Source organism: Balaenoptera physalus (assembly GCF_965194825.1).
Source record: "Balaenoptera physalus genome assembly, chromosome: 3".
Classification (NCBI taxonomy): Eukaryota; Metazoa; Chordata; class Mammalia; order Artiodactyla; family Balaenopteridae; genus Balaenoptera; species Balaenoptera physalus.
In genome coordinates this window covers 84,752,059-84,764,403 of record NC_138890.1, presented here as the reverse complement: position 1 = coordinate 84,764,403, position 12,345 = coordinate 84,752,059, and the positions used below count along the sequence as shown (strand labels likewise).

At 32.1% G+C, this 12,345-nt stretch overlaps 1 protein-coding gene across 5 annotated transcripts in view; it reads left to right on the top strand.

Annotated features, from left to right (window-relative positions):
* Positions 1-12,345, top strand: part of YTHDC2 (YTH N6-methyladenosine RNA binding protein C2) — an 82,246-nt gene that overhangs the window by 44,576 nt on the left and 25,325 nt on the right. For all 5 annotated transcript variants that reach the window (XR_014262230.1, XM_082456967.1, XM_082456968.1 and 2 more), the window contains exons 21-26: positions 1,982-2,108; positions 3,158-3,363; positions 3,718-3,913; positions 5,939-6,048; positions 7,423-7,715; positions 11,804-11,981. Coding sequence is in view for 4 of the 5 variants with exons in the window: in XM_082456967.1 (XP_082313093.1) it covers positions 1,982-2,108; positions 3,158-3,363; positions 3,718-3,913; positions 5,939-6,048; positions 7,423-7,715; positions 11,804-11,981 (1,110 nt within the window). In the remaining variant the exon portion in view is untranslated. The remainder of the gene's footprint in view (positions 1-1,981; positions 2,109-3,157; positions 3,364-3,717; positions 3,914-5,938; positions 6,049-7,422; positions 7,716-11,803; positions 11,982-12,345) is intronic.

Below are 12,345 nucleotides of genomic sequence, written 5' to 3'. Positions count from 1 at the left end.
TAAGATAATAATAGTGAAAAATTGAGGAAAGTGATAAATGGGAAAGAAAAGATAAGGATAGTGTGAGCCTGAGTAAAGGAAATGATGTATAATTTAGAAATTCAGCTATGTGGGGGAAGAATATGTTATTTCTTGAAAAGGTAGACATGTTATTTATCCTTCAATTCTCTTGAATGTAGGCTGTATCTATATATTAAAAAATTGTGTTTTTGCAGAAAGTACTCTTTTCCAGGCATACAGGATTTTTCCAGTATATACAGTTAAAAAAATAATTGTAAGGTCTTTTGTGGGCATTATTGAATAGTGGTTGATGCATTGCTATTAATTTGGTCTATTAGATACCATATATTATAGTAGATCAGTTGAGTGATTATAACTGGGGGGAGATTTGGAGTAGAATTCCTATCTATTCTTTGTTTTTTCCCCAGCTCCTTCAAAAACAGAGAAGGTAAATTACTGCTTTTGTCTTTCAGTTATATTCCAAAGCAAGAGAACTCATTTTCAAAGAGAGCTCCATTATACTACATATAGGTGATTTCTAGGAATCCTACTTTCCATTCTCAGACAGATTAGGAGGGTGATATAAAGATTATTTTTAGAGGCCTGGAGTGGCAGGTTTCTTAGATATAAATGGTATTATGACGGCTTAATTGAAAATCTCCTATACTTCAGTGGAGGAAACTTAGCAGGCACATTTGTAAAGGTAAATATTTTTACATAGCTAGGTATTTAGGTTACCTGATACTTTGTTTTCATTGGGATTTTATAAACTCAGTTGCTTTCATAGCATTTGAGTATAAATTAAAAATGATAAATTCTATTTGGTCATAAAGTCTTAGATTTTATTTTAAAATTATTCTAAAAAATTGGATGTTATTGACATATAACATTCTATTAGTTTTAGGTGTACAACCTAATGACAGTATTTATATATATTGTGAAATGATCACTACAATAAGTCAACATCCATCACCACACATAGTTAAAAAAATTTTTCTTGTGATGAGAACTTTTAAGGTCTACTCTCTAGTCTGTTAACTAGAGTTGTGATGATTTCACAATACAAACGAATATTGAATCATTATGTTATGCACCTGAAACTAATGTTATATGTCAATTATGTCTCAATAAAAATATTTATTAAACAAATTACTCTCTGGGACTTCCCTGGCGATCCAGTGGTTAAGACTTCACGCTTCCAATGCAGGGGGTTTAGGTGCAATCCCTCATTGGAGAACTAAGATCCTACGTGCTGCTCGGTGGAGCCAAAAAAAAAAATATTTCTCTCAAATGAACTTTTTACAAAACAGAAATAGAGTCACAGATGTAGAAAACAAACTCATGGTTACCAAGAGGGAAAGAGGGAGGGGAGGGATAAATTGGGAGATTGGGATTGACATATACACACTACTATATATAAAATAGATAACTAATAAGAACCTACTGTATAGCACAGGGAACTCTACTCAGTACTCTGTAATGACCTATAGGGGAAAAGAATCTAAAAAAGTGGATATGTGTATATGTATAAGTGATTCATTTTGCTCTGCAACAGTAACTAACACAACATTGTAAATCAACTGTACTCCAATAAAAATTAATTAAAAAAATAAATGTTGATGTTGAAAAACGAAAAATTACTCTCTTAGCAACTTTCCAGTATACAGTACAGTGTTTTAAACCATAGTCACCATACTATATATTACATCCCCAGGACTTATTTATTTTATAGCTCAAAGTTTGTACCTTTTGATCCCCTTCACTTATTTCATCCACCCTCCTCACTCCTCTAAGCCCCTGCCTCTTGCAACCATTAATCTGTTCTCTGTATCTATGAGTTTGTTTTTGTTTGTTTTTCATAGTCTTAGATTTTATAAAATAATTAGAAAAAGGAGAATTGACCTTGAGTGGTTATTGTGGTGATTTTCAGTTACTTTGCTTCCTAAGAAATGTATCTTGTTATGTAATTATATTTTTATAGGCATGGCAGAAAGCTCGAAGTGATGGGTGGGAGCGAGCCTTTTGTGAAAAGAATTTTCTTTCACAAGCTACTATGGAAATAATCATAGGCATGAGAACTCAGTTGCTTGGTCAACTTAGAGCATCAGGTAAAGTTTTCCTCCAAAGAACCTATTTAAACTACTGAGAGTTGCCTAGACCTTATAGTATTTCTAGTGTTAACTAATGCCATCTTATATTATTTTTATGACATTATCATGTTGTATATCTTATGTTCATGAACTGCTTTGTAGACTTCTGCATGACCTCAGCTTTTGTTTGTTGATTAAAAAAATGATATTGTAGAAGCTATAGTTGAGAAATATATGAATGCTTTTTGATACTGTTGGCAATGAGCAATTTATAATATATTTGTTGGCAAAAATCAATTTAGAGATTGTACTTGTTATATTTTATCACTATTAATAAATATTTAGCTCTATGAAAGAGAAATTACAAAAATTTAAGTAGATTGATATGAAAGCTGGCCTTTATATTTTTGGAACATAAAACAACTAGTAATCACTTGAAGGCATTTGATTTTTTTTTTTTAAAGAGAATGCCAGTTTTGCTATTTCATTTTAGAATTGCTCCTTTGAATTTCTTTTTGAGTGGCATAGTACATTGAGGAAACGGAAGAAAAGTACCTGAGCCTGGATTTATGGAATAGCTGAAGTGCCAAAGTAATATAAGGAATGAACCAGAGGATTTAGAGTTGTCTCAAATATGGGGAAATATGAAGGACTTTTGAAATTCAAGCAAGAATACTTTATATTTACTTGACTTCACTTCCAGGATTAGTTTCTGTCACAACCAAGATGTTATTAATACCATTCAGCAGAATAGTTTAGGTTTTCAGCTATGATTTTAGTATGTTTCTGATAGCAGCTTATGAAGAACTTTATTGCAAGAATATGTATTTGTTTTTGAAGTCCCTAACTCCTCAATGAATCTTCTGCTTACTTTAGCCTAAGCAAACTTAAACTTTCTTAGAACATTGACTCTGTATTTTAAACTTTTCAGAGGAGATTTTATGAATTATTGTGGCATTTGAATCATTAAACTTGTATGGATTATACAATTTTTTGTTAAAAACCCAAATTTAAAAGTATATTTTGTGCAATAGAAAAAGTTGGTGTGGTTTCTTTCCTCTTTCTAGGTTTTGTGAGAGCACGAGGTGGTGGTGACATTCGAGATGTTAACACAAATTCTGAGAACTGGGCTGTCGTTAAAGCTGCATTGGTTGCAGGCATGTATCCTCATTTAGTCCATGTGGACAGAGAGAATGTAGTATTGACAGGGCCAAAGGAGAAAAAAGTACGATTTCATCCCACTTCAGTTCTCAGTCAACCTCAATATAAAAAGGTAAAACTTTTTGAATGCTCTTAGGCCTTGAGGTGTAACTAATCTAATTTAGATAGTTGAAGATCAATAAAAAAATGCTCCCAATGCCAACCTGCTTTAAGAAATTAATTAGTTATGTATGTATAATTCAACACTGGAACAATATTTTGGTTGAGTCTTAAAGTTGGAAGAGGTAATGTGTTAAGTAATGAGGACTTTTGTACAAACTACATGAGCAATGACTTGCTTTAATTTTTGTTTGGGTACTAATATACAACATCTATTTTGCTGAGGGACTTCGTACATTTTAAAAATATTACCAGTAAATTAAGTGATAAATTTACTAAACATTTTTAAAATTTATTTTCCTAATAGATTCCTCCAGCTAATGGTCAAGCTGCAGCAATTCAGGCACTGCCCACAGATTGGCTTATTTATGATGAAATGACCAGAGCTCATAGAATAGCTAATATTAGATGTTGTTCAGCAGTGACACCTGTCACTGTATTGATATTTTGTGGACCAGCTAGGTTGGCAAGTAATGCTCTTCAGGAACCTTCATATTTTCGAGGTAAATATATTATTGAAGGAAATACAAATCTATTTGAAATAAAATTTTTTCTTCTTATTAAACCAAACAAATTTTGAAATTATAAAAATTTATGTGGTAGTAGCTCCCTTTTGATGTATTAAGACTAATTAAAAATTACTGAAGTGTACCACTGTTCTTGAAATTGATTTCTAAGGTAACTTGATATTCATTTGTGCATTTTTGATTAATCTTGTTGATAGTCTGTTTTTTTTTTCCACTTGAATTTAAATGATAGTTTAACATAAAAAACAGGTAATTGATTAACTACCAAATATAAAATAGATAGCTAGTGGGAAGCAGCCGCGTAGCACAGGGAAATCAGCTCCTTGCTTTGTGACCACCTAGAGGGGTGGATAGGAAGGGTGGGAGGGAGACGCAAGATGGAGGGGATATGGGGATATATGTATACATATAGCTGATTCACTTTGTTATACAGCAGAAACTAACACAACAATGTAAAGCAATTATACTCCAATAAAGATGTTAAAAAGAAAAAAAGAAGTAATTGTTTAAAGGAAATGATACCCATAAAAAAAAATCCCACTACCCTTATGCAAACCCTTTTTAATATTATACAATTTTTTCTGTATGTTTACATATTTTAGGTTATTTTACCCATACTGTTTATATTCTGCTATTTTCATTTCACAAAATATAGAAAACATTTTTAATATTTCATATTAATGGCTGGAAAATATTCTATCACATTATAGTGACATAATGCATTTGAAATGTTCCTTTATAGTCGGACATCTTAATTGTTTCCAATTTTTTGCTATTTGGTGATTCAGCAGATATTTATTGGGCAACTATTACATGTCAGTTATTGTGCTAGGAATTGAGGATATAACAGAAAACAAGATATACAAAGTATTTCTGTCTTCAGGAGTTTACATGGTAGTGGGTGTTGACATATAGCAAAAAAGTAAATAACATGCATGGTACTTTGAAGAAAATGAAGAGGGTCTCCTTAAGAGTGACCTACTTTAGAAAGGGACGTTAGACAAGTTGCTCTGAGGAGATGAGATTTAAGCTGAGCTCTAAAGTATGAGAAGAAATCAGCCATGTGAAGATGCAGAAATATGCTCTAGGTAGAAGAAGATGGCGAGGACCAAGATTCTGCACTAGGAAATGATATAGGAACAGACAGAAAGGTTGTATGATTGGGACCACAGTGATCAAGGTGAAAGTGGGATGATCTAAGGTTGAAAGAAAGGCATGGACTTGTAAGGGAAATGCAAGGGTTTTAAGAAGGGAGTAACATGGTGTGATTTATGTTCAAAAAAATCATTTTGGCTGTGAGAATGGATTGCTTGAAGGAGCAAGAATGGAAGAGAAGAGGCAAGTAGGAGGCTTTTGCAGTGGTCTTATGATAGATAATGATGGCTCAGAACTACAGTGGTGGCATCTGATATGAAAATAAGTAGATTTAAAATTATTTTGGATGTACTAGTAACGGCTGGATTGAATGTGGGTGGTGAGTGAAAGGGAGGAATCATTAACTTTTGGGTTTTTGGCTGTGGCAGCTTGTTGAATAATTGGTGCCACTTATTTGAGATTCAGAAAGCTGGGAGGAGCAGGTTGTGTAGGGGAGAAGTCAGGGGTCCTTTTAGACATGTTAAATTTGAGATGGCTACGGAATCCTAAGTAAGATTTTTTCTTTTGGAGTCAGTGGATTTATTATCCATATCTGGAGCTCAGGGAAAAAGTTTGGACTAGCAATACAAATTTGGAAATCATCAGCTTGTAAATGATATTAAAAAGAAGAGAGTTCTTGACAAAATTTGAAAAATTCTGATATTTAGAATTTGAGTAGAGAAATAAACAATGGCCAGATACTGAGTTTTAATTTGTGACCTGTTGTGTTTGGAGAACTCCCCACACAAATTGTTAGTATATCAGGAGGATTTGTGTAAATGTAGAGTGTCTATATTGACTTACTTTTTTGTCTGTGATATAAGATAGTAAAAGTGAAATTTTTTTCCTTTCAATATGTGTGAACAGCCGATGGTATTCCTAATGACAGTAGTGATAGTGAAATGGAAGATAGAACTACTGCTAATTTGGCAGCTTTAAAACTTGATGAGTGGCTCAATTTCAAACTAGAGCCAGAGGTAAGTTGCTTTTTAGTAATGTGATAGATTTCTTTTATTCAATTGTATGAAGTGATACACAGTGTGATGAAAATTATATCTTTAAAATTGAGCCCTTAGTATGAGAGAATACAGCTTGTTTTTCAGTTTTCATACATTCTCTGCCATATTGGGGTTTATTCTCTGTAGAGGATTTGAAAAATCTAGGTGTGGCTAAGTATTTGAGCATGGTAATATTTGAATATTTTTGTGTATATAAGAAAATATTGAGTATTGGGTACACAAGAAATCCTTTTATTTTATAAACTCTGTTTATAAGGGAAAGATGTGAGTTCATCCTGTTTTCTCTTTTCATATTTCTCTGGAGTAGGAAAGATGAATTTTTTTTTCAAATTAAAATTTTTCTTGATAAAGCCTTCCCTTAATTCCATCTTTACTTTTAAAGATCATTCTATATCCTTTTTTGGGACAGTATCAACTGTTAAAAGTCGATACTGGCTAGGTTTACTTTTTTGCCATACATTCATTTATCACGTCAACCTACTGCAGTCTCATTTCCATTCCCATCGATCTTTCACTTCACTGAAACTGTGCTTGCCAAGGTCAATATTGTCTCCTCCAGGTTGTCAAAGCCAGCCTGCTGTCCTTGATAAATTTGACCTTTCTCTCATATTTAGCTATTGTCCATACCCTTCTTTTTATTGATTCTGCCCTTTCCCATTTTTCTTCCTCACCCCTGTCCCAAATTCTTTGACACTAGTTTCTATGACATTACTCTTTCCTGATTCTTCTTCTATCTAGAGAGGTCATTCCTTCTTAGGTTCTTTCACTAACTCTTCTGTATGTGTTTGTGCCTTAAATGTTAGATGTTCTCTAGTAGTCTGTTCTTTACTCTGTTCTTCTGTCTCTGCACAATCTCTAAGGACCTTACCTCTGTGTGTAGATTTAGTAACCATTTATGCATTGATAACTTCCAGGTACATCTTATCTGTATCTCTAGCTTAGGCTTTTCTCTGGACCTATGAATTCAGCTGCCTTATGGACATCATCATTTGGCAGTAAAATAAAGTATGAATGGAACTAAATGTATTTTTCTTTATTTACCCTGCTGTTACTTTTCCAGTATTAATCACACTCTACCACACATTGTTTACTTTCTCTCTCATTGGGCTGTTTCATTTGATTTTGGGTCTCTAGTGCCTCAAAATGGTAAATAAGAAATTTTATTTCTTTCATGCAACAAAAAGGCTGAAATTGATAGTAAATGATATGAAATGTGAAACGTGTTCTTTGGAAACAGTTTCAGACCTTAACTAATAAACAAATCGTTGTCCTGCAAGTGTGATAGATATTTTGCTTGTATCTATTTGAACTGAAGAAACCATTTTATTATAGGCAGCCAGTTTATTGCTGCAGCTTAGACAGAAGTGGCATAGCTTATTTTTACGCCGAATGAGAGCTCCATCCAAACCTTGGTCTCAAGTTGATGAAGCTACCATAAGAGCAATTATAGCTGTTTTAAGCACTGAAGAACAGTCTGCAGGTTTACAACAACCATCTGGAATTGGCCAAAGGCCAAAGCCTATGTCTTCAGAAGAACTTCCTTTGGCATCATCTTGGAGGTCAAATAATAGTAGGAAAATTTCAGCAGATACTGAATTTTCTGCTGAGTCTACTACTGCAGAAAGGTAAATTTATAACATTATCAAAACGAGATATTTTCTCTAGGAAAATAGTTATTTATCATAGAATCACATGCTTTTATAATATTTAAAAATTACTTTCTTATAATCTAAGATACACAAAAAGGTCGCAATAAAATGGGAAGAGTTTCTTACTTTCAAAAGATAATTCTTTCAAGTGTTAGATAATATTAAGGATTTCAAACTCCTGGGGTCTTGAGTTATTTAACAGGGAAATTTTTTGTCAGGAAAAGCTTAAAACGTTTAATTTCCAGAATTTACAAATTTAGGGTCTGAGAAAAAGATAGCAACATTTTTTATTATGTATTTTAGCTGATATATGTCAAGCCATATCTTTCCTAGATACCTCACAACGAGAAGCGTTGGCTGTGGCCATTTAGAAGAACAGCCTCCCCACAAGCCTTACCTAGATATTAATAACACTGACTAGTATTCCTACAGAAAAATACTTTATTCATTCGTTCATACAGGGACACATTGAATGCCTGTTGTTCTTAGTGTGAGGGATATGGCAATGTGTAAGACAGACAAAATCTCTTTCTTCAGAGAGTTTACATTTTATTGAGGGGAGGCATACATATATTAAAAAAGTAAATAAATTTACTGTCTTGCTTGGCAAAATTTTTTAGTTTAGCTAAATTCTTTTATCCTTTCTAGCATTTGGCAATTAGATGTGATTTTTTGTTTATTATATGATTAGTAATAATAATGAGAGCTCTTATATTAAATTATTTATCCAAAAATGTATTTGGTGGTATAATAGTGGTTATAATGAATTGTTGGTCATGACTCAGAAATGTTTCTGGTTGTAAAAATATTTGTTAGAATCAAATTTAAATTTCTTTATATCAGTTAAATTTTTTTTTTTTAAACCAGGTTAGAATTGATAACAGAGACAAAATTCTTGCTTGGAATGCTAGTTTTGGCAGTATGGTAGATAGTCCCTGTGGTAAGAATATGATTTCATTGTTAAAAACCTGAAAATAGGAACAATGGAAACATAAAAGATATGTAGTGCTTATTGTTTTTCAAGGATCAGATGGAGTATATAGTACCTGCCTTCTTTTGATCAGATTTTACTTATTTGAATGAAGCATAAAGGCATGTTATCAGTTAATACTTCAGTTAAAAAGGAATAATACATGGTGGTTTCCAAGTTCTTCATATATTGCATTTTAGGAATAATTCAACCAGTTGCTTAGAAAACCTTCTCATAATATGCGTCCCTGAACCTTTTTCTCTGATGTAGACACTGCCAAGTGAAAGGAAAATAGTAAAAAACACATTTTCTACTTAGACACGCCTCACTTTTTAAAAAGATTGTTCTAAATGTTTACTTGAACAATGATTGTTTAGAATGTGTGAATACATTTGCATAGAAATTATGTGGTAGAGTTATTTATAGACTAATCTGTAAAAAACCTGTTATATTCACAGAGACTTTTTGCACACATATGTGTCTATATACATACACACATACCACACACATACATTTTTAGGAAAAAAAACCTTCATTTTTTTTCTTTATAAAAGTAATACATACTCATTTAATAAAATTTGGAAATACAGAAGAAGAAAATCAGAATTATAAAGTGTAATATTAGTTATGCTTTAGAAACTGATTATCTTATAAATTCATTTTTCCACCTGTGATATCAGTGTCTACCATTTTCCTTTCCTTACAAGTTGTAGCCTTGCATTCTTCATTCTCTTGTCTGTTGAACAATGAGATACAGAATTTCATCTGCTTTTAGACTTGTGGTAGCATTAATAGATAAGGCCTGGAATTGATGTAGCTTGGTGAGGAATAGAATGAGGACTCTTAGGAAGATTTATTTTTGAATGGAGAAGTCATAATCTTTCTAGGATTACTTCTTGGAGAAAAGGGATTTATAGTTAGAGTTTTCACGCTAACGTGGCAAGATGTAGATTAGATAATTTCTTTTAATAAAAGCATTTTATTGAAACTATTTTTTAAAAGTTTAAGAAGCTATTTAAAAATAGAAGTTGCCCTCATCACAACTTAAAATTAAACCAGTTTTTTAATTGTCATTTTCTAAATAATGACTTGCTCATTTACAAAGGATAAACATATCTTTTCTATAAGAAAAATGAGATATAAATGAGTTATCAGAACTCTTTGTTCCTCTTAAATAAAAATTTAGGTTGGAAGGGTTTACACGAATGCTTTGTTTCTACGTGCATGAAATCTTGGAGGGGAAGCCAAGTATGAGAGAAAAGCTTAGAATAGAGCACAGAGTCAAAGATCAAATTGAAAACCACAAAAGTAGACATTTAGTTCTATTGAAAACATCATTTTTATTTTAATAAGGTATTATACTCAGTTAAGTTCTGTTACCTAATTTTCAGGTAAATAAAGTACCAGGGAAAGAATGATGGAATTTTAGAGGTGTAACTTGATAATTCATTGAACGTCAATTCACGAGAGGAAAAAAACCCTGAAAAGTTGGTTTTTTACATTTATCAAGTTGTTATTAATTATTCAGATGTTTATTCATTATATATTTTTGTTAATATTTTTAGGCTTTAGCTATTTTATTTATTTGTGAACGAAATAGTATTGGATCTAAGATACTTACTGAAAGAAGCAAATTGTGGGGATAAGCTATTTTAACTTGTTTTGAAGGCAGAATAATTATAATTGCAAGACTCAGTGGAAGTTTATGTACTATTGATGACTTGGCCTTTTTTGTTTTGTTTATTTATTATAAATATTGTTAAACATAGCAAAGTAAATATGTCATGGTGAATTCCATATTTCAGATTCAGTAGTTTACCAAGATTTTCACCTATTTGCTTTATCTACCCCAATTATTTTTTTCTTGCTTCCTTTTTCTGTTTACATATTTCAAAAATCAGTCTCACACATCATGTCATTTTACCCTTCCGTATTTAAATATGCATCTCTTAAAAATAGAGGCATTTTTCCTACATAATCAAAATCCAATTATCAGTCCCAATAAAATAATCATTTCCCCAATTCTCAAACTATAGATTTATTTGAAACAACATCTAGGGAGGACTCATGCATTGTATTAGCATGTCTTGTTTCTTGAATCTCTTGTGATCTAGAGCAGTTAGTTCCTCTGTTGACTTTTTTTAGGGAACGAGGTCAGTGGTATTAGATGTACCACATTCTGTATTTGTCTCTTTTTATTGCTATACCCTATGTATTTCATGGAAACTGGTGGTTAGCTCTCAGGGCTTGATTAGATCCAGTGTTTTGGCAAGAATATTTTATAGGTAGTGCTATGAACTTTATATTGCACTACTTTAGGAAGCACTTAATGTCTTTTTTTTTAATGTCTGGTTGTTCCACTAAGATGTATACTTTTTAAAAAATTATAAAATTCCTGACTGCCGTTTTTGCTGCATTTATTGATAGAATTTTAAAACAGAAGAATCTTAGCATTTATCTAGTTTAATCCCTTTATCTAACAGTTAAGGAAATTAAAGCTCAGATAAATTAAGACTTGCCCAGGATCACCTGCCTCGTTAGTTGTAAATTTAGTACTGTCCTAAAAATCTTCTGACTCTAGTCCAGTCTTATTTCCACTTTACCATACTGTAATTTTTAGTATGCTTTTGAAATCTATTGTATTTGGCTTTACGATAATATATGAAAGTGGAACGGAAGTGGAGTCGGTGATATTCTAGTAAAGGCCATTAGCACAGATATATTTAATTAATTTTATAATGTTAAAAGACATTAAATGTCAATATAAGACATTATAATTGTTAAGGACTTCTCCTAGGCTGACATTAAAAGAGATTAGGAGTTTTGTAAGGGAATAATACTTGGGTATTTAATATTAAGTTAAAGATTTTTGTAGGTTGTTTTAAATGTATTTTTGTATTGTTTTAAATGTTGTTTTTGTAAGTATATCGTAATAGTACAACTCCTTCATCTAAATGTAATTGAAGAATGAAATTGCCTTTTTAAATACTATTCCATAAATCAAAGTGTCATTGGAACTTTGGTTTGAAATGGACTCTGCTTTGTATTATGAACTTATGTATAACTGATCTTTGCTTCCTCATTTTCACTCAAGAGTATTGATGGAATCTCCATCTCCAGCACTGCACCCACCTCAGAAGTACAAAGATAGAGGAATTTTACATCCTAAACGAAGCACTGATGACAGGTCAGATCAGTCTTCTGTGAAATCTACAGACAGCAATAGTTATCCAAGTCCTTGTGCTAGTCCTTCTCCTCCATCCTCAGGAAAGGTAGAGTATCAAGGATTTGTAGCAAATCTGATGTTACATATTTAAACAAAATTATAAAATAATTCTGTTTTTAAGTTATTAATCATGGCCTCTGTTCTAGATATAAATAGAAGCTGACAAACTGAGTAAATTTTTTAGTTTTTTCCTGCTTGCCAAGTATTTTGGGTTATTATCATCTTGGGGTGTTTTAAACCTAATAGGTCATTCACTGATGGCATGTAGCTAGGCAGTTCATGATTTCCTTTCTGTATCTTTAGAACCTTTTTTTGTTAAAAACAAATGACAAGAAGATTTTCTTAAATTAATTTTGGTTTATACCTTCAGAATTAAGAACAATAGTTTCTTTCAATTCTTAATCTCTCCA